This window comes from Dipodomys merriami, unplaced genomic scaffold, assembly GCF_024711535.1.
Source record: "Dipodomys merriami isolate MVZ:Mamm:240054 unplaced genomic scaffold, mDipMer1.0.p SCAF_427, whole genome shotgun sequence".
NCBI lineage: Eukaryota > Metazoa > Chordata > Mammalia > Rodentia > Heteromyidae > Dipodomys > Dipodomys merriami.
In genome coordinates this window covers 632,607-655,792 of record NW_027205904.1, presented here as the reverse complement: position 1 = coordinate 655,792, position 23,186 = coordinate 632,607, and the positions used below count along the sequence as shown (strand labels likewise).

The following is a 23,186-nucleotide window of genomic DNA, read 5'->3' as shown; positions in this document are numbered from 1 at the left end:
AGCTGTGAGGGGCACTCGCCTTGAACTGAAGAGCTGAGGAACAGCACCCAGAGTTCAGGCCCCACGACCAACCAAAAAAATAAATAAGTGGGAAACTCCAAACCCCAGTACTGCAAAAAAAAAGAAAAGAAAAAAAAAGTTGTGACTCAGGATTGACTCAAAATTCTTTCTGATGAAGCCCTCTAAGCTTTGAATCTCTATATGAAATTCTTTAAATTTTATGCTTCATTATAATGTTCTAATTTTATTCTATTTTCTATGTTTTTTTCATGGGCTTCATCATCTGAATCACAGGTATAGTGATCACAGAAAATAGTTTTAATTTAGTTAATGACAAAATAACTAACCTGTTAATTAAATATATTCACATAGTGGCTACCAAGGAAAGGTATTATGCTAAGTCCTAGGTATAGAGATCATAGACAAGAAAAAGAAGAGGGGGAAAGGAAAAGAGAGGGAAAGAGGGAATGAAGGTGGGAAGGAAGAAAAGGAGAGAGAGAGAGATTTGACAGCAAAATTTAAAGGATTTTGACCAAGGACTGGTGAGTACAATATCAGACAGTGAGAGAACTCTGATAAGCAACTGGAAATTGATACAAATTTCAAATATCATGAAAGGGAAAATGCTGAGCCATAAACCTTTCTGCCACTACCTATAAAGTTACATGGAGAAAACTTATTGGGAAAGACTTCCTGCAGATTACAAACTAAACTTGTATTGCTTAGTTTCAACAACAATTACCTTAATGAGAGACATAATTGAAAAGAAAGTGGTAACATGGATGAGTTGTTATAAATGAAAATTCGAGAAAGGAAGAAGGAAAGGAAGAAGAAAAATTATAGAGGGGGGAGTAAGGAAAAGGAAGGACAAAATGCAAGGCATGGTGGTTCATAACTATACCATCAGCAGTTCCAAGCCTGAAGCAGGAAGCATTATCACTTTGAGGCAAGCCTGGACCACACAGAGAATTCAAACTTGAAGCTATATTTTAGCTAATGATATAACACATAGTAGTAGTGATTGTAATAGCAGCAGCAGTCACACTTTCCAGGCACAGTACTGAGTGCTTTACATGGATTAATGCTGAGAATAGCATTACAGTAGATCAGATAGTGAGACTTGGTGGAAGAGGCAGCAAAGCAATCTGACACCAGAGCCATGCTCCTGATGACTCTTCTGCATTACCTTCCTTTATTGTGACAAAAGGGAAGAGACCACGTTGACCATTCCCTGCATGTACCAGTCTCTGTTCTTGAAGTTACCCATGGGGAAAAAATACAGAGCCACTTTTGCAGGGTGAAATGTGTAGTGAATATTACATTGCTTTTTTCTGTGTACTCTCTCTCTGCCTCCTCTCAATAAGGATAGTCACCAGTTTAACTTTTACCATTCTTCATTAAAAATAGTCTGATTGAAGATAGTACATGTAATTTAGTTTTAGTTTTTGCCATATCATCCGTTATCATTCTCTGATTTCCAAAGATAATGAAAGTTACTGTGTTCAAGCTACTTACCTGAACAGGGTAGTGCTCTATTAACAGGAGAGAAATCATGATGAATAAGAGCATGTGCTTGACTTAAAAGCAGTATATTCCCAGTATCCAACACTATTGGTTTGGTACATTATAAGACCTCAGAGACTGTTTGTGGGATGTGTGGATGGGCAGTTGACTGGACAAGCAAGTTAAGGGTGTCACAATACTAAGGTGAGAGTTTGCATAGATTCCAGACAGGCCCATCACTATGTGTCTTAACAGCATATACACTCACTTCTAGCCCTACCAACTAGATGCCATGTGAAGCTTTCTTCAGTTGTTGTATCTAAAATGGCTCTTTTGATTGTATTATATATTCAATCCCCTTTTGTGTATGGGTCCTAAGAATAAGGTTATTCTATATTTGTAAGTTCTGTGCCTGTGGTTTCTGCATGTAGGGATTCAACCAATTATGGATGTAAAGCGTTTTTTTTAAGTTGCCACTGTTTTTTCCCCCCTAGACCATGTAGTATTACATCTGTTTACATAGCATTTACATTGTATTAGGTATTACAAATAATATACAGATGGTGAAAAGAACAAAGATTATGTAGATTATATACAAATACAATGCAATTTCATGTAAGGGACTTGAGCTTCCTTGGATTGAAAGTGAGTGAGTGAGAGAGAGAGAGAGAGAGAGAGAGTGTGTGTGTGTGTGTGTGTGTGTGTGTTCAGTTGTCAGGGGACAACTATACATTTTGGACCTCTGATGAAGAAAGAATATGTATGAAATACTGTCTTATTTCCCGTCTCCCCTTACTCCTCTCCTTTCTTTTTTCATGGACTCACTGTCTAGCCCAGGCTAGCCTTGCATTTGCTATGTAGTTCAACTTGGACTCAAATTCATAATCCTTTTGCAAGTGTTGGGATTATAGGTGTGTAACTTCACACTCCGTTTCTTTGTTCTTGTTTTTGAAAACTTAAAATGATAATGATATACAAGAGGTTCAGAATATATTTTAAAAGGCTAAATTTATAATTATGTTTTCTAATACAAAAATGAATACTTTATATTTCTGCTGTTTTCTATATGCAGGTGATATATTTTAAATATTTGAGACTATACCTGCAAAAATTTTAGCTTTTTTTTTTTTTTGTCGGTCGTGGGGCTTGAACTCTGGGCCTGGGCGTTGTCCCTCAGCTCTTCAGCTCAAGGCGAGCGCTCTACCACTTGAGCTACAGCGCCACTTCCGGTTTTCTGGTGGTTTATTGGAGATAGGAGTCTCACGGTCTCTCCTGCCCGGGCTGGCTTTGAACCACGATCCTCAGATCTCAGCCTCCTGAGTAGCTAGGATTACAGGCGTGAGCCACCAGCACCCAGCTTGTAAATTGTTTTTTATGAGGGATAAAATGATGTGTTGTAGCTTTCTTTTGTTGTCCATGGACACTACTGCGGTGGCATGTCTGTGTTAGAAGCTAGAGGTTGGAATTGTTTTAGAGAAATTAAATGACTAATAAAAGGTAATGGAATTGAGTCTCTCGTATAAGAAGGCAGAATACCAGTAGAAACAAAATCTCCTATAAATATTGAAATATGTTCACTTCAGTTGTCAGATTCACTGGGATAGTATTATCATTAAACCAGAAACTGAAAAAGCTAAGGCTAATATATACCACTGATCTCAGATCATGAACTTAAAAAAAAATCATTTAGTGCAAAAATGTTTTTATCTTTAAAAACTCAGGTTTTTTAAAAAGGATAATGCAAATTATAATATAGATATGATAGAGGTTTGTAATCCTTTCACAAGGATAACGTGTTACCTTTTAATAGAAAAATGTGTTTAATTTCTAAATAGAAAAATGTGTTTTTTCTTTTTTCTTGCATGCTTAAAAAATACACATATAGTTTTAAATTCTTAATTATCATTTTAGTGTAGGCTAATATATTTTACCTCTTCATATACGTACATAGATTTTTCTATTTTTTTCCATCTTGTTACAATATGTTTAACCTCAGATATTTTCCTGTAAACAGTTTGTAAATTACAAGTAAAATAAACCTGTAATTTGGATGTATATCTGACTTAATTTTAAACACATGGGAATTTTATGTACAGAGTCTACAGTGTTATTTTTTCTAATATGTTATAAAACTACCTTATAATCTAGTTGCAAGAAAAAATATTTTCCTTCTAAAGTTCCATATAATACTTTTGCCAGACACAATAATTTTTTTTTTAATTTATTTTTTGGGTCCAGTCATGGGGCCTGAACTCTGGGCCTGGGCACTGTCCCTCAGCTCTTCAGCTCAAGGCTAGCGCTCTACCACTTGAGCCACAGCGCCACTTCTGGCTTTTTTTTCTTTTTGCTTATGTGGTGCTGAGGAATCGAACTCAGGGCCTCAGGCATGCAAGGCAAGCGCTCTACCACTGAGCCACCTTCCCAGCCCCAGACACAATAATTTATAACCCTTGTTTTAGAGTTAAGTATCTGATATAGATCTTCTCAGATAAAAATTGAGAAATGAACACACACATCTAGTACCATATTTCGGTTTTACATGTCTATAATCCTGTAGGTCCACTGAGCTCCAGGTTTAAGTTATTATCTTAAAGTGTGAACTTTCATTGAATTAAATTATGTATAGTGTTGTTGTTGTTGTTGTTTTGTCGGTTGTGGGACCTGAACTCTGGACCTGGGTGCTGTCCCTCAGCTCTTCAGCTCAAGGCTGGTGCTCTACCACTTGAGCCATAGCACAACTTCCAGCTTTTTTTGCTTATGTGGTGCTGAGGAATCGAACTCAGGGCCTCATGCATACAAGGCAAACATTCTACCACTTATGTATAGTTTTTAAACCCAAAAGTTGTGGCTATGTATAGAGTTATTTTCACTGCTTAATACTACCAGCCAGTCAACCACTAATTACCAGTACATTTTTCTTCCTGTTCACAATTATGCTAGAGCTTCTAAATACTATTATATTTAAGTAATGATATTCTTTGATTAAAGTTCTAATCTAGCCAGGAGCCAGTAGTTCACAACTATAATCCTAGCTACTCAGGAGGCTGAGATCTGAGGATCAAGGTTCTGAGCCAGCCCAGCTTTCAGAGCCAGGAAAATCCATGAGACTCTTATCTCCAATAAACCACCAGAAAACTGGAATGGCGCTGTGCTCAAGTGGTACAGTGCTTGCCTTGAGCAGAAGAGCTGAGGGACAGTGCCCAGGTCCAGAGTTCAAGCCCCATGACAGACAAAAAAAAAAAAAAAAAAGTTCTAATGTTCCTTAAGGTATTAGTGCTAACATCTATTTAGGCCTTTACCAATATCAGTACTAATTAACTTGAAAATAAAGCAACCAAAGTAGACACCTCTTCAGGTTTAGCAGCTTTAAGGAGGTGATTTTTACTGTTGTCTTTGAATTGAGACCTGAATAATTTTTTTATCCTAATACAAAAGTGTACTTACTTTTTTAATTGGATATACTAATAGACTAGGAGAAATAGAAAAATAAGCATGGCTTATTAATGATCTGAAGAAATCCATTCTTAATGAAATCAAATACTGTTATACATACAATACTAAATGAAACCCTTTTGTTACTGATAACTGGAATTATGTTAACCTTTAACTTTAGCCTCATTTATCCAAATTGAATCTAGCTACATTTAACAATTAGATATTGTTGAATAGAAGCATATCCCTACAGGGCCAGCGTCTGAACCTCTCTGTTCTCATTATTATTTCAGGTACAGGTTCCTAGGCACAAAAAGAGAGAAGTCAGTAATCTGAGGACATACATGCTAATTGTGGTCTTTCTCTTTACTAGACATTTAGGCCTGGACCTGGTGCCCCGGAAGGACTTTGAAATAGTAGATTCCGACCAGATTAGTGTCTCCGACCTCTATAAGATGGTAAGAAATCAAACATGGAGTAGCTTGTTCCTGTATACCTCATTTTTTTTCCTTGATAATATTATAGCTTATAATTCTCTGATTATGTTTTAGAAATGGTATTTTTGAAGTGGATCCTTGGCCTCTGTCTCAGTAGACTCTTCCTTATTCTGTTGGTGTATTTCTCTACTGCATTTTCTTATATATGTGCCATTACTGGGCTTGAATTCAGTGCCCTTGGCTTGGCTTTTGCATTCATAGCTGACCCTCCATCAGTTGAGCCATGTCTCCAGTCCATAGAACACTATACTGTCTAGGGGATAGTATACTATATACCATATATACTGTCTAGGGGACAGATCTCTGTTTACTCTGCTGGTTTTCCTTCAGCCTGCAATATACTAACATTTGCCTACACTTTCCACACACCTGTTAAGAAGCTACAAAGAGCCAATTGTTAATGTAGTCATTGAACCTGGAAATAATGTACCAAACTTTCTAAAGGCATGCCGTTTTTACAAGACATCCTCTGTAGGATGCTCAAAAGGGGTCTATATACACAATTGTAAGAAAGCTCTCAAGAGTGATTTGGAAACAAAGAAAAGCAGCAGAGTACTCCTAACATTAAGAACAGTAAAAAACATTGTAGATGACAAAGCTTTTAAGCATCTGATATTAGAGGTCTATTGATTATTATAAAAATCTGTTGGATTGATTGATGACCAAGATTACATTTTACAGGCTAGTTAAAAGGTAAACAAAAGAAATGTAAAACATTTTAAAGTAGAACAAATAGAGTATAGAATCCTAAGAGAGAGTTAAGCTTAGACTAAGGGACTAGATATACTTCACTTTGGAGAAGCATATATTCAGTGAATGTATACTGAATTGAAAGTTTTAGAATGTCTTTAAGCAAATTATTATGGAACATGCTTCTAATCCCTGTACTCAGGAAGCTGAGGAAGGATGATTGTAGTTCAAGGCCAGCCTGAACCACATAGTGAGACCTTGTTTTAAGACAAAAATACATCTTTCAAAAAATGGAATACTTTTAGATACCATACAGGATACCAAGGATGCTGCCTGGTTGAGGACCTAAGGAAATTTTCCTAAGTAATATACAAATATTGTCTGTTTCAGTATATTTCCTTATTTATATTTACTGATGTGCACAGCATTTGCTTTATACATGATCTATGAAGTTTTAGAGGTATGAGGTACAGAGATTAAAGATGAACAACACTTAACCTCTCCCTCAAATATCTAACCATCTAGAATGTTGGTTTCTAACCCTTCCTGAGTCGTAGATGGTCATTTGAAAGTTCCTCCCATATGCAAGTATGGATAGGATACAAACTTTTTTCAATCAGTTTTAGTATTCCTAGTGCTTTGTTTCTATTCATGGATACCATGTTAGAAACTCTGCTCTATGGACTAGAGGCATGGCTCTGCTGGTAGAGGGTCAGCTGTGAGTGCAGAAGCCAAGCCAAGGGCACTGAGTGCAAGCCCAGTAATGGCACATGTACAAAAAACTCAGTTTTTAAAACCAATTTTATATATAAACTTTTCTTTTGTGTATATACATTATATTCAATAATTTGCCTACCTGTTGGGGACTTTATTTTATATTTAATATGTCTTAGAGGTACATACAGTTCCATGAATGAACACTCAATTATTGTTAGTGATACACATATAATAATATTGCTAATAATAAACATAAGTATTAATACTAAATATAGCTAGGACATTTCAGTTAGTATTTTTCATTTTATTTAGGGTTAAATGTTATGTGAATTTGGAAATGAAACCATCCCACTGTAGCAGTCATTCTTTTCACCCAGGTGATGTGAAGCAGTTCACCAAATAAGTTGATCCACTCCTCTAGCATCCAGAAGGAAGCAGGGTTGAAATGCTGACTGTTGAGTTCACCAGCACTAGGCACTAAATATATGTGAACTCAGTCTTCTTGGCCAGGATTTACTTCTAAATGGGAATGAATTTTCTATAACTAATTATGAAGAAAGATACCAATTGTGGTATCTATACTAGTTATATAGAATACATAGAATAACTATCACTGTTTATAATAGATGAAGTTGAATTAGGCACAGCATTTTATCTCTGCTTTAAAGGTGAAAAATACACAGCTGGTAAATGTGAGTCAGAATTCAAAACCAGGTAAGTCTCTAATCAGGTTCCTAGTAGCTATTGTATCAAACTGATTCCCATTATTGGCTTGAATTCCCAATGACCTCCTGGAGAAGACAAAACAGGCACTTACCTCAGTTTTACAATTGAGAAAAGATCTCTTAGCCAGGATAAATCACTTGATTAAAGTCTCATAGCCTATGAGTGACATAGCTGGAATTGGAATCTACTTCGTCTAAATTTAGTCAAAGAAATATCATGGCGAAATGGTTGAGAGAGAGAGAGCGCGTGCCTTTTCTTTAAGGGCTCTATGTAGAAAACTTGAAGAGGCTGTATATGACAGCTCAGAAAATAGTACAGTGTGAGAAGACATTGCCAAATCAATAGTGCAGGAGCAAATATTCACCGGTGACTTGGCTAATATCTAGAAATAGAGAGGCAAGAGTTTGAATTCAAACTTCACCACCTTCTTACTATGTGACCTTCAACAGATCACTCCTTCACTCTCAGCTTTAGTTGTCTCCATCAAGTATGAATAAAATTTTCCAACAAAATTATCCGAATTAAATGAGCGTCTGAATACTAAAGCCATCATAGGCTACCTAGCATGAAGGTTTTTTTTTTCTTAAATAAACATTAGTTTTCTTCCCAGTGGAGTGAGTCTCTTCTTTTTTTTTTTTCTTTTCATAGCATTTGTCTAGCCGGCAAAGTGTACAACAAAGCACATCCCAGGTAAGCAGTTGACCCAGGCCTCCCAGTATTTTCCCTTAATACTTTCTTCTAAGAGATCATAACAAATTAAAGTACCAAGAAACAATACATACCACTGACTTCTTGACTATGTGTTGCCTTTCTTCTAAGGAGCTTTGACCTCCAAGGAGTTTTTTGACAGTTTCCATACCTCTGTGCAAATTTTCTTAAACACGGTTAAAAGGAAATTGATAGACTAAAATGAATCTACTTGGGAAAAAAAATTAAAATGTTAAGAATGGCAATAACCTCCTAACAGTATAAACCAAGTGGGTCACAGTCACAACAACATCTTGAAGAAATGGCTTTGAGCCAGGAATGGTGACCCATGCATATAAGCCAAGCTGCTTGAGTGGTAGAAATCGGGAAGATTAGAGGTTGAGACCAGCCTGGGCAATAAGTTAGTAATTCAGCCAGTAGGCTGGGCATCAGTGACACATACCTATTGTCCCAGCTATGCAAGGATAAATAAGGGAGGAATAAATAAGAGCATTGTAGTTCAGGCTAGCCTGGGCAAGAACATGAGACCCAATTTTTTTTTTTTTTTTGGTCCGGTCATGGGGCTTGAACTCTGGGCCTGGGCATTGTCCCTCAGCTCTTCAGCTCAAGGCCAACGCTCTGCCACTTTGAGCCCAGCGCCACTTCCGGCTTTTTTCTTTTTGCTTATGTGGTGCTGAGGAATTGAACCCAGGGCCTCAGATATGCAAGGCAAACGCTCTACCACTGAGCCACCTTCCCAGCCCTGAGACCCTATTTTTTAAGTAACTAAAGCAAAAAGTGCTGGAGGCTTGTCCAAAGTGGCAGAATATTTGTTTAGAAAGTGCAAGACCCTAAGTTCAGACATCAGTATTGCTTTTAAAAAAGAAAAGGACTGATAGTTGATCCCTGGAGAATTTAGATTTGTGACCTGGTGGAGAGTTTTTTTTTTTTGTCAGTCCTGTGGCTTGAACTCAGGACCTGGGCACTGTCCCTGAGCTTATTTTTTGCTTAAGACTAGCACTTTACCACTTGAACCACAGCGTCACTTCCAACTTTTTCTGTTTATGTGGTACTAAGGAATCGAACCCAGGGCTTCATGCATGCAAGGCAAGCACTCTACCACTGAGCCACCTTCCCCTCCCCCCTGGAGGAGATTTTTGTTCACTTGTAAGTTGAAATTTCAGTTCCCAAATTACCCTTACTTACTGTATTGTCTCCTCACAGCTGCTTGCCTGCTTGCCTACTTCACTTTAGGTCTATTGACATAACATCCCTTACTGGCACAGAAAACTGGCAGATTGAATACATCAGTCTCTCTTAAATAATTTCCTTCAGTTGTATATGACACTTAGTAACTTAGTTTTTTAATAGAATGCATCACTGCTTTTTACTTACCTTCTTAGGTAGATACAATGCGCCCACGCCATGGTGAAACCTGTCGGATGCCAGTGCCACACCACTTCTTCCTCAGCCTGAAGAGTTTCACCTATAATACCATTGGGGAAGATACTGATGTCTTCTTTTCTCTATACGACATGAGAGAAGGCAAGCAGATCAGGTAAGAGTCAGTAGTAAGTTTCAGTGAGAATGAATCTGTATATTAGAATGGCAACTCTGACTTTCAGAGAAGATGGATGCACAGACCAAGAAACTAACTATCTTATTAGCTGTTGAGTTTGGTCTCAGTTCCTAGTGCATCCAAAGTCATCTAAACCATCCTGTGTTGTGTTAGCTTTCCATCTCTGTGATAGAAGACCTGATATAAACAACTTACAAAGAAGACAACTTATTTTGACTCATGCTTTCATTCCATGGTCAGCGTGTCCATTGTTTTATGACCTGTGGCAAGATAGAACATCATGACATGGAGAATGTGATGGGGCAAAACCACTCACCACCTGGTAGCCAGGAAGCAGAGAGACACAGACAAGGGCCTAGGATCCCAGTATACCCTTCAATAGTATGACTCAGGAACCTACTTCCTCCAACTAGACCTCATTTCCCAAAGGTGCTGAAGATTATGTCTTCAATACATAAACCTCTGAGAGAAACTCCATATCCAAATTATAGTATATACATTCATATATACCCCCCTTTAAAAGTATTTGCCTATTTTTACATAGAAGTTTAAAATTGTGTTTCAGGGAGAGAAAAAAATAGCTTTTGTTTAGAGTCAGAGAAAATGCCGAAGAGAAACAGAGAAAAACAAAGTTATCAGAGACAACTGGGCCCAGAATGCAGAAAACCTTGGGCCTTGACTAGCTGTATATGAGTGAGAGAGTCCAGAGAGAAAAGGGCTATTAGTTTCCTGTCTTGAGGACAGCCCCACCTTTCAATGCTATTCCATCCCTGTGATGAGGAGAGAATCTTCTTGGCAGAAGAGAAGGAAGATAACATACTTTTGTCATTTCGGTATATACTTGTAATTCTAGTTTCACAGGTGGACAAAGGAAGGACGATCATGATCTGAGGCTGGGCCTAGGTAAAACCAGAAGATCCTATCTGAAAAATTACAAGGGAGGGCTTGGTTCAAGTTAGTACTGTGCCTGCCTGGCAAGTACAAAGCCCTGAGTTGAGTACCAAATAAGGGAAGGAGGATGGGCCCCATAGAGTTAGAGAAAATGTTTTTAAATTGTGTGTGTGTGTGTGTGTGTATATACATACATACATATAATAAGGTTCTAGTATTCATATTACTTGTAAAGAATTCTTACTACTCAATAAGACAAAAATGGAGGAAGAAACTGGGCATAATGGTTCAAACTTATAAATCCTAGCAACTTGGGAGGCAGAGATCTAGACATTTCACTTCAGGGCCAGCCTGGGCATAAGAGTTCTGGATTCCTTTGCAACCAATGGCTGGACATGGTGATACATGCCTGGTATCCCAGCTAATGGAGAAACACAGTGGAATGTGCCTATTATCTCCAGTGATGCAAAAAGTCCAACTAGGAAGGTCACAGCCTAGATCACAAAACTTTACCTCAAAAATAACCAAGACAGAGAGACTGGAGATCTCTTGATGTAGTAGGAGCACGTGCAAGGCCCTGAGTTCAATCCCAAGTACTACACATAAAAAAGGACAAAAATCTGAATAGACATTTTTCTAATGGAATATACAAATGGAAATCAAGCACATGATATAGCCATTTCAAAAAATTGAAAGTAGAATATGCTTCAGCCATTCTATTTCTGAGTATAAAATACACAAGAACTGATACAAAGATCTTAGAGAGTATTGTACACTCATTTTCATAGCAGCATTATTCATAGTAGCCCAAAAGAATAGAAGCAACCAAGGATCAATCAGCAAGTGAATGGATAAACGTAGTATGGTGTGTATATATACATAATGGGGTATTGTTTAACCTTGAAAAAAGAAGGAAATTCTGACACATGTTAAACATCGATGAATTTTGAGGCCATGAATGAAGTAAGCTGGTCACAAAAGAACAACTGCTATATAATTTTTCTTATAGAGATGTACTTGATCATTAGATCTGTAGACACAGAAAGTAGAATGGAAGTTGCAAGCAGCTAAGGAGAGAGAGAAATGGGAAGTTGCTTAATGGGCACAGGGTTTTATTTCTCTTAATATGAAAAGAAATCTGGAGATGAATTAATAACTGTGAATGTATCTGATAGTACTGAACTATATGCTTCAGAATAATTAGGTAGGAAATTTTATATGGTCTGTGTTTTACCATAATTTCTTTTAAAGGTGCAATGAAGATTTTATCAGTTAGAACAGGTGGAACAGGGATAAATGAGGGTGATGAAAGTAGGCACCAGTGGCTCCTTCCTGTAATCCTAACTACTCAGGAGACCAAAATCTGAAGATTTCAGTTCAAAGCTGGCTTAGGCAAGAGAGTCCATTAGACTCATTATCTCCGTTAACCATTAGAAAGTCAAAAGTGGAGCTATGACTCAAGTAGAACACTAGCTTTGAGGGAAAAGTGTAAGGAAGCGCACCCAGGACCCGAGTTCAAGCTTTAGTACCAGCACAGAGACATGGAGACAGAGAGAGATAGAGAATAATCCAAGTACATTGTATATATGTATAAAAATGTCATGCACCCTCTTATTTTTTAATATTTATATATGCTAATAAAAAGCTTTAAAGCTTTTTCTAAGTTAAGCAAAGACTGAAAAGTTAAATACTAGTAGACCTTCTTTATAAGAAATACTAAAGGAAGTCCTATTAAAGTCCTCCTTTAGTAGGAGCACAGAAACTAAAAAGAAATCAGATATTAACCTGAATTTATATCCTTGAAAAGAAAGAATAGGATGTCATGCAGAGGACCTTTTAGAGAATAACAAGGGCTCTTTAAATGAAAACACTATGGATAAAATGAAAATCTCAGTTGAAAGGTTAATAAAGTACAACAGAGAATACAGAGGAAACAATGAAAAAGGAAATGAGTAATTAGAGTAAAGTCCAGGAAATCCAGGCTTTTTAAATAGGAGTCTAGAGTAGGAAACAAAGCAAATAAGGGAAATTCTCAGTGAAGTAATTAGGGAAACTTTGTTTAGATTTTTAAAACAAATTTCCAATTCAGAAGGACCATTTAGTATGCAGACAGTGGATAAAATACATTTACAACAAGATACAAAGCATATTATTTTAAATCACTGTGACAAATACCTCAAAGGCTTCAAAATGAAAACAAAAATGAAAAAAAAAGTTCATACCAAAGATCAAGAATAAAAAGCCTAGCTGGGTGTTTGTGGCTCACGCTTATAATCCTAGCTAACTCTGGAGTCTGAGATCTGAGGATTATGGTTCAAAGCCAGGCTGGGCAGGAAAGTGGCTCAGTGGTAGAGTGCTTGCCTTGCATGCGTGAGGTCCTGAGTTCAATTCCTCAGGACCACATAAAAAAGGCTGGAAGTGGCACTGTGACTCAAGTGGTAGAGTGCTAGCCTTGAGCCTAAGAGCTCAGGGACGGCGCCCAGGCCCACGGTTCAAGCCCTATAACCAGCACCCCCCCAAAAAAAAATCCTGAGGGAATTCCTCCTCCCTCCCATTCCCCTCCCCCCCACCCCCCCCAGTTTAAAGTTCTTTACGGGCATCATTTATGTAGGAAGGTAAAGGTATTTCCAAATGTACAAGGTTTTTTTTCCCCTTCTGATTCCTGATTTTATTGTTGTTTCTTTTTTTCCATTTAAGGTGCTGGGAAGCCTGGCCTCCCAGGGCCAGAGTTAGTTGGAGCTGGTTATCCTAGGAAGGGCCTAGGTTAGTGGTCTAAGATGGGGTTAGCACGACGTTCCACTCTGTTCAGTTGTTTGGTTGGGTTTGTGGATTCCATTTGGCCTAGTGTGGTCCTGTCCAGTCTATCAATCATAGGTCAAGAAGTTAAAGTAGTATACCTCACAAAGTCTGAGCTGTGGTAGGAAGGGGATAAGGTAGGAACAGTAGACTGGGGAAATGGGCCATAGCCAGTTCCCTAGTTCATTCTTTACTAATATTCCTCAGTGGTGGCATTCTCTGCAGTCCTAGACACCCTTCTTTTTCTTTTAAAACTATTTCTCAAGCACTGTTTTTTAAGGAGCTGCTTCAATATGTGATCCATCAAATAAAGGGAATAAGTAAAGGAAGAGAATAACTTAGGATCTAAGGAAAAAGGGTATATAACACAGAAGAAAGAAAAGGAATATCTCAGATGTTGATAACAAGAAATATCAAGATGTCTGCTTAGTAGCAGATCACCTGGTTAGTATTTGAACAGGTCAAAAAGGCTCTAGGAGAAATTTTTTCCTTTTAGAAAAATTTGCTTTGTTGTTGGTATAAAAGTGATGTACAGTGGGGCTACAGTTATGTAAGTCAGGTAATGAGTGTACATTTCTTTTTGGACAATGTCACCCCTTCCCTTGAGCTCTCCCAGTTTTTCCTTCTGTCCCCACCCACAAGTTGTATAGTTCATTTAGAGTCTAGTTTGTAGCACTGCTGCATTTGTTCACCCTATGTTAGGAGAGATTTCCTTTAAAAGATGAAAGCAAAGGGCTGAAGATGCAGCTCAGGGGTAGAGCATGTAGTGCTAAGTACTGGGGGAAAAAGATGAATCTAGAAATAATACCTGGCTTATTGGATATGTTGAAAGGAAGAGGAATTCACATGACTAAAGGAATGTGGGAGTTGAATTAGTGAAGAGTACCTTTCTAGACAAATGATTTTCCCAGTAGTCTTTATTATTAGTAGTCTTAATTATTAGTAGTAGTCTTTATTAGTAGTCTTAATTCATGCTTCTATAATAGAATGGGGCCCAGAGGTGGAGCTCAAGTGGTAAAGTGCTTGCCTAGAATGCACAGAGCCCAAAATCCAGTTCTCAGTACTTGAGCTCTGCCGCTGATTCTTTTAGCTTTAGCTGTTTTTTTTGAGATTGGAAACAGCATTTTCCCAGGCTGATCTCTGACCAGTCTTCCTTTCTTAGTCTCCCAAGTAGCTAGGACTATAGACATGCACCCCAATGCTCAACTTGCTCTGTGCAATAATGCCTTTTTTGCTTAGACTGGTCTCCACCTCCAGTCTTTTCCTCAGCCTTCTAAGTAGCTAGTATTTACAGGTGTAAGCTAATACTCCCAGTTCTGGCCACTATATTTTTTGTTGTATAAATTTCCTTATTCACAAAAGTGTCATTGTTTAACTTACTGTCTGTATACTATTGGGAGACAGTGTTAATATTCCTGGATCTCTCGCTGGACTTCTGCAAATTTTGCAGTCTTCTAAAACCTCGGGATGTCAAGTGTTTTATTTCATCACTCACCTGACTTTGTGTACACAATGCTTGCCTTCAGAAACTTTCCTCTTTTGATGATAACATGGATGTATAAACACCTCACTAGCCACTTTTGTATGGATGCTGTGCAAAGCAAGCTGCAAAGTCCTTATGTTCTCCTCCTGGAATTTACTCAGCATTCAAAATACCCTTGTGTAGAGTAAACTTTTTCTTGAAAATCAGCTGCTTCTATAATTGAAATAGAGGACTCTGCTTGATAGTTAAGCATTCTACCTAAATGAGATAATTTGACTCAGAAGATCTCAGGAGCCCCTGGGGAGAAATTTTCATTTAAAATGATCAGTGAGCACTCTGTTTATTAAAGTTAACAGTTTTGTTTCCCTCTGCGAATGAGGTCAGATCTTGTAATGCAACTAGAGCTTACCTACAGGAACTCAGGCTGTGAATTATAGACCTGCAGTAAGTATTGTTATAGTCGGACCTGTTTTAGCTTGGTCTGAGACGTAGACTATTGCTGACTACTCCACATCCCCACAAGGATTTCCTGTAAGTCCCAGCAGAGATAGAGATAAACTAGTACCCTGAAGACTGTCACCATCACTTTTGTTTTTTGGTTGGTCATGGGGCTTGGGTGCTGTCCCTCAGCTCTTCAGCTCAAGGCGAGCACTCTCCCGCTTGAGCCACAGCGCCACTTCCGGTTTTCTAGTGCTTTATTGGAGATAAGAGTCTGATGGACTTTCTCTGCCTGGGCTGGCTTTGAACCGTGGTCCTCAGATCTCAGCCTCCTGAGTAGCTAGGATTACAGGTGTGAGCCACCAGCGCCCAGCGTCACCACCACTTTTTATCTCTGCCCTGCTCTCTGGTCTGACATTGTCAATATGTGCACCTTTACTAAAAATTACAAGGGTATAGAGAAACCAATGGTTCTCTCTTTCCTTCCCTTTCAACCTCTATCTTCTTCCTTCCCCACACACAGGCACACCATAAACTAGAGCTCTGTGCCTTCTCGATGAGGAATTAGTAAAGAAATAGGTATTTATATGAACAACAAATAGATATTTATATGAAATTATTTGTAATCCCATCATTTTGATAAGTTTAATTTCTAATATAACTCAAAACAAAAGTTTAGAGAGAATGAATGCAAATTAGGGTTTAAAGCTAATGTATCTCAAACCAGTGGCCATGCTATCCGAACATGCTTCTGCTTATATATCCAGGTGGATCAACTCTTACTCAAAGGCACTAAAATGAAAGTCTTCCATGCTAGCAGAGAAAGCAGTCAAATATATACATATTTATACCTACTTAATAACTAAATAAATTCTACAGTATATTTGAAAAGATAAGTATTATAGAATAGCAAAGCAAAATATAAGAGAGATTTTTACCATCTTAATCAGAGTAGGTCTTACTAAGAAGGAGAACATACACACAATGGATTGTCTTTCAGAACTCTTCTCCCACCCTTTCATCCTTTGATCTCAAGATGAGATCTCTTGGTACTTAAAATATGATTTGTGAAAGCTGAAATGTTACACAATGTGAGTTAAGTTATTATACTAGACTAAAATAGACTTTCAACAGTAACTCTGTAGTTGAAAAAATGACTGAAAAATCTGGCTGGATTCATATATATATATATATATATATATATATATATATATATATATAATTTTTTTTTTGAACTCTGGGCCTGGGCGCTGTCCCTCAGCTCTTCAGCACAAGGTGAGCGCTCTACCACTTGAGCTACAGCACCACTTCCGGTTTTCTGGTGTTTTATTGGAGATAGGAGTCTCACGGTCTCACCTGCCTAGGCTGGCTTTGAACCACGATCCTCAAATCTCAGCCTCCTGAGTAGCTAGTATTACAGGCGTGAGCCACCAGCGCCCTGGCTTATATATAATTTTTTTGTGTTGAGTCACAGGGCTTGAACTTGGCCTGGGTGTTGCCCCTAAGCTATTTTGTTCAAGGCTGTTGCTCTACCACTTGAGCCACAGCCACCTCCAGCTTTTTTCTGAATAGTTTATTGGAGATTAGATTCTCATAGACTTTCCTGCCCAGGCTGGCTTTGAACTGTGATCCTCAGGTCTTAGCCTCCTGAGTAGCTAGGATTACAGGCATGAGCCACTGGTACACAAATGGATTCATATTAATTTGTGTTCATATTCTATACTTTTCTCATTTGTACCCTTGCCTAAAACCAGTGATAGAGTGACTCTCAAGGGGCTGGGAAGGTGGCTCAGTGGTAGAGCGCTTGCCTTGCATGCTTGAGGCCCTGGGTTTGATTCCTTAGCACCACATAAACAAAAAGAAAAAAGCCCGAAGTGGCGCTGTGGCTCAAGTGGTAGAGAGCTGAAGAGCTGAGGGACAGTGCCCAGGCCCAGAGTTCAGGCCCCACGACCGGACCCCCCCCAAAAAAAGAAAGAGTGACTCTCAAATTGGTAGTCACTTCTTCCCTTATTCCTAGTGTCCATTTGGCAAAACCTCAAAGTTACAACTAATACCTGTTCCATAGTAGTGAATGAAGAGAAGTATCAGGAGATCAAGAAAAATTCAGATTAAAAGTTTGTGAATTTTTATTTTCAAAAAGATTTTGTTAGGCTGGGAAGGTGGCTCAGTGGTGCCTTGCATTCATGAGGCCTTGGGTTTGATTCCTCAGCACCACATACTGTGGTTTAACTGGTAGAGCGCTAGCCTTGAGCTGAAGAGCTGAGGGATAGTACCCAGGCCCAGAGTTCAGGCCCCACGACTGACAAAAAAAAAAAAAAAAAAAGATTTTGTTAGCTGGGTACCGGTGGCTCACGCCTGTAATCCTAGCTACTCAGAAGGCTGAGATCTGAGGATCCATTCAAAGCCAGCCCAGAAAGGAAAGTCTGAGAAAATCAGAAGTAGTGCTGTAGCTCAAGTGGTAGAGCACTCACCTTCATCTGAAGAGTTGAGGGACAGAGCCCAGGCCCAGAGTTCAAGCCTCATGACGGACAGAAAAAAAAAAACAACAAGACTTTGTTTTAAAGTCTATTTTGAGCTGGGCGCCAGTGGCTCATGCCTGTGATCCTAGCTACTCAGGAGACTGAGATCTGAGGACCACAGTTCAAAGCCAGCCCAGGCAGGAAAGTCCATGAGACACTTATCTCCATTAAACCACCAGAAAACTGGAAGTGAGGCTGTGGCTCAGTTGGTAAAGCACTTGCCTTGAGCTGAAGAGCTGAGGGACAGCGCCCAGGCCCAGAGTTCAAGCCCCACAACCAACAAAAAGAAAAAAAAAAGCCTATTTTGCTAGGAGAGTAGTATAGCCTTGAGACCTCTTGCCTGTTGTCAGAGCACCAACTGGCAAATTGTCACAAGAGAAATGCTAAGTAGTTGATGTCCATCTCTGGGGAAGACCAAATGGGAAGCAAAAAATTAAATTGAAAGAGTTGGAGGAATTCCTCTGATTTTATTTGAGAAAATGGCTTTTATTAGCAAGACACTGTTGTTACAAAAGACTGGCCTTGAGGATAAAGACTTTGCTTATTCTGGTTCATGGCAGATACCAAACATGCTCAGAGGGTACATGAATCACCCTTATGAAGTGTGTCAAAATGTAGTGTAATGCAGGGATTATAATGCTCATAAAAACAAGTGATCTTAAAATTAGGCTTGTCACAAATGCAAATTATGGAATTAAGTTTTAAAAAGTCTTTGTTCACTGTATGTCCGTAGTTCATCATTATAAAGACAACTAAACGTTGTGTACTTACAGCTTATTAAAGAGGAATGTCTGTCAATCATCTTTCTCTATAGAAAAGATCAAACAGTTCGTTAGACACAGTTTCTCACTCAAATGACTTAGAAAGAATGGATTGTGGCTCTCTGATCAGGGTTTTTTCTGCATCTGCCCTTTTTAGTTTGAACATACAGTTCCCTTACATTTCTCTGTCCTGCATTTCAGTGAGCGGTTTCTGGTGAGACTGAACAAGAATGGTGGGCCACGGAACCCAGAGAAGATAGAACGAATGTGTGCCCTTTTTACAGTATGTGCAAATTCTCTTTCCCTTTTATGTTATTGACTGTAACCAGGGACTTGCTGTGTGGATATTGTTACCCAGGCAATGAGCATTTATTCTTATTTTCCAAACATTGATGCGAATGGGCCTTGATTTATGTTCTGTCAGGTTTTAGTGAAATATTTATAGAGAACTTAAATTAGCGATGATTTTTAGCTGGGTTTTTGTTAAAGAAATGTGATCATATGACTTTTACTAAAATAGATTTTTTATCAACTATTTTACAGAAGGCCTCCGATGTATATAACTGCTCTTAAAGGCATTCACCCCAATCTGCAGCTTAGTCTGTAAGTTCATATGAAGAAAGACTAAATAGTCTTCTTCCAAATACAAGAGGGTCTTTTTCTGCTCTGATCTACACTTCAGTTTTTTTCTGAATAGCAATACAATTGTCTGTGGTCTCTGTAATCATGAAGCTATCAACTCAGCAGGCTTGGTAGTCTGCTTATTGAAAAAACTAAACCTTACAGTACCACACTGCTTTTTGTATTGTATACTCTAGATAAATTCAGCCTTATTAACTTTCTCACCCAACTAAAGTACTTAATTTTTAACTACATGGATCAGTATATTTCCTAAAGCAGGAAACAAAACTTTAGAATTAGAAACCATTTTAAAATTTTTACTGTTATTATAAAGATGATGTACAGAGGGATTATAGTTACATAAGTCAGGTAAAGAGTACATTTCTTTTTGGACAGTGTCACCCCTTTTTAAGCCATTTTTGACTGTTGTGGATTCTTTTATCTCTTTCATTGATAAAGAGATACATTGAATATCATTGGTCAGATGTGGCTAACCAGAGCAACTTAGCCAGATCCTATTTCAATATAAAAACAAAACTAACAGGAATCATACTGGGCTTAGGAATGCATGATAGTCTCACATTATCACTGATCCATCTGGGGATCCTGATATGTGACTTTCTTTGAAAGCTAAAAACGGATTTGTTTACTTCATTCACAACTGCATTTTTCAAAATGTTAATGTACTATCAGAAACCACGTTTACAAGTATAATTTTCACTGAGAATATTCCAGATATACAGAAAGATTTATAAATCTGGATGAGCTAAATATTTTGTTCTACTTTGAACTCAGCATGCAACACTTAGGAGATAATTCAAGGGGAAAAAAGAACAAGAAAAGCAGACCCATGAGGAACAACAGAAGATGGTAAAGGGAGTTACAATGGTTTAGTTTGGGAAGATCAGTGCTCTCTCTTCTCTTCCATAGAAAAAGAGCAAAGGAAAGAATCTAGACTATAGTTAATGGGATTTAGGTTAAATTACTGGTTGAGAGCTCTGGATTGACAGTGCCTGACCACTGAGGTCTCTGAGACCTTTCTGAAACAGAACTAGGAGATGAGACTAATCTAGAATGTCTGAGTAACCTTAGGAATTTTTTTTTAAGATCCTGATTCCCTACTATTATCTAGTAAAAGAGCAAGAATAATTGTTTATGCCTTGTTTGGATTTGTGGGGATGGAATTTATTTGTGTGTGTGTGTGTGTGTGTGTGTGTTCGTGTTCCTTGAATTCTTAAATATGGTGAGTTTAGTCCTTGACTCTTGAAAAACCAACTTAATTATGATGATTTTTGAATGTAATTACAGTGAATCAAAATTTTCACTTCACATTTTAATTATCTATATGGGCCCAGGAGCCAAAGCTGTTACTTCAATTTTAAAAACCAAAGATGCACATAACATTTAGGATGTGCTCCTATTCTGCCACAATAGAAAGATGCAAAGGTGCTCAATATATCCCTTTGTAGTACAGCCCTGATTTTTTTTTTTAAAGTCTGAAACAGGGCTGGGCATGGTGATGAATGTCCTATAATCCCAATCACATAGGAGGCAGACACAGAAAGACTGATTGATGTTCACAGCCCACCTGGGCAAAAGTTAACAAGACCCTATCTCAAAATCATGCTGGACATACTGGTTTATTACTGAAAGTCCAACTAGGATGGAAGCAGTGGTAGGAAGTTTATTTTCTAAAACTGGCCCTGTGCATAAAAAAGACCCTATCTGAAAAATAAACTAAAGCCAAAAAGGGTTGGAGGTTCTTTTTAGCTCAAGTGATAAAATACTTACCTAGTGGGGACAAAGCGCTGAGTTCAGGCTCCAGTACATACATACATACATACATACATACATATTTGGTACACCAGTATACCGACATATATATATATATTTGGTCGGTTGTGGGGCTTGAATTCTGGACCTGGCGCTGTCCTTCAGCTCTTCAGTTCAAGGTGAGTGTTCTACCACTTGAGCCACAGTGCCACTTCCAGTTTTCTGGGATTATAGGTGTGAGCCACCGGCGTCTGGCCCAAAAATATTTTAAAAGTTAAAAATTTGAGTCACTAATGAGCTTTTGATATTTTATAATTTTCTGCACTTAACATTGATTCTTTTTGTTAAAAATGTTTTTGCATGATGGTACAATAAGTTAATGGATTAATGAGGAAGTTTTAGTAGATACTTGATTTATTAGGTGGTGTAAATTAGGACTGAGAAATACTGCCAATAAATATACTTCTAGGGGCTGGGAAGGTGGCTCAGTGGTAGAGCACTTGCTTTGCATGCATGAGGCCCTGGGTTCGATTCCTCAGCACCACATAAGCAAAAAGAAAAAAGCTGGAAGTGGCGCTGTGGCTCAAGTGATAGAACGCTAGCCTTGAGCTGAAGAGCTAAGGGACAGCGCCCAGGCCCAGAGTTCAGGCCCCATGACTGGACCCCCCCCCAAAAAAAAAATATATATATGCATACACACACTTCTATCTGGGCATGTAGGCAGAAAAGCCTCTGAGACTCCATTTCCAGTTAACCTGAAAAATACTGGACTGGCGATGTGAGAGGTAGAGCACCAGCCATGAGCAAGCAAGCTGAGCAAGTGTGAGAGGCCCTGACTACCCACACCCATACACAAAATAAAAAATTAAAAGAAGTGTTGGAGAGTTAGTGGAGTATAATGACTCCCTAGCAAGCTTGGGAGCCTGAGTTCAAATGCCAATATCACCCCCACACACACACATGCACGCACGCGTGCACACACACACACACACACACACACACACACTCTAGACTCACATCATAAATCTTGGGAGCCTGAGTTCAAATGCCAATATCACAACACACACACACACACACACACACACACACACACACACACACACACACACACACACACACACACACACACACACACACACACACACACACACACACACACACACACACACACACACACACACACACACACACACACACACACACACACACACACACACACACACACACACACACACGACTCACGTCATAAATCTTAGAAACATTAAATTGTTGTATATTGCAGTATTGCAGTCTCTATTCTCCTACATACAAATATACTAAAAGGAAACTATTTTGAGACTCATAATGAAATTTTGTGTTCTATATATTCCTTGCCTGAATTTACTTTTTTTTAATTTTAGGATCTGAGCAGCAAAGACATGAAGAGAGACTTATATATTGTTGCCCATGTGATCCGAATAGGTACTGTTCATCTAATCTATTCACCTGTTCAAGACTAGCCCAACTTTTTTTTTTTTTTTTTTTTGCCAGTCCTGGGGCTTGAACTCAGGGCATAAGCACTATCCCTGAGCTTCTTTGGCTCAAGGCTAGCACTCTAACCCTTGAGCCACAGTGCCACTTTTGGCTTTTTCTGTGTATGTGGTACTGAGGAATCGAACCCAGGGCTTCATTCATGTGATCCAAGCACTCTATCACTAAGCCACCCTCTCAGCCACTAGCCCAACTTTTTGGGATAAGTATGTCCTAAGTGTGAGCTTTGTTTTTTCCCCCAGCTCTTTTAAGACTCAAACTTAGAATCTAGCTCTTTCTTTTTTTACACTCCCTTAAGGTCATCTGCTGGAATAGTTGGGTTTGATATAAAGGAATGAATTTTTCTCACTTTTATTTTAAATTTTTTTACTTCTTTAAGTCACATTGCATTCCCCCTCAGAGATCTTATAGAAAGTTGCCAGATTGCTGATATAACAGATGGCAATGCCCCTTGCTGTAGTTTGTGTCCAAAATTATGTATCTATGCCATTTTCCACAAAATCGGAGCTATTGTCATCACTCTAGAAAATAGGTAGCATCTCA

The 23,186-nt window shown here is 38.5% G+C and overlaps 1 protein-coding gene across 8 annotated transcripts in view; it reads left to right on the top strand.

Moving 5' to 3' along the window:
• The window catches only part of LOC138807677 (dedicator of cytokinesis protein 3-like), a 187,051-nt gene that overhangs the window by 74,749 nt on the left and 89,116 nt on the right, over nt 1–23,186 (top strand). For all 8 annotated transcript variants that reach the window (XM_069993454.1, XM_069993455.1, XM_069993453.1 and 5 more), the window contains exons 7-11: nt 5,309–5,393; nt 8,214–8,255; nt 9,656–9,810; nt 18,921–19,002; nt 22,514–22,574. In XM_069993454.1, coding sequence (XP_069849555.1) covers nt 5,309–5,393; nt 8,214–8,255; nt 9,656–9,810; nt 18,921–19,002; nt 22,514–22,574 — 425 coding nt within the window. The remainder of the gene's footprint in view (nt 1–5,308; nt 5,394–8,213; nt 8,256–9,655; nt 9,811–18,920; nt 19,003–22,513; nt 22,575–23,186) is intronic.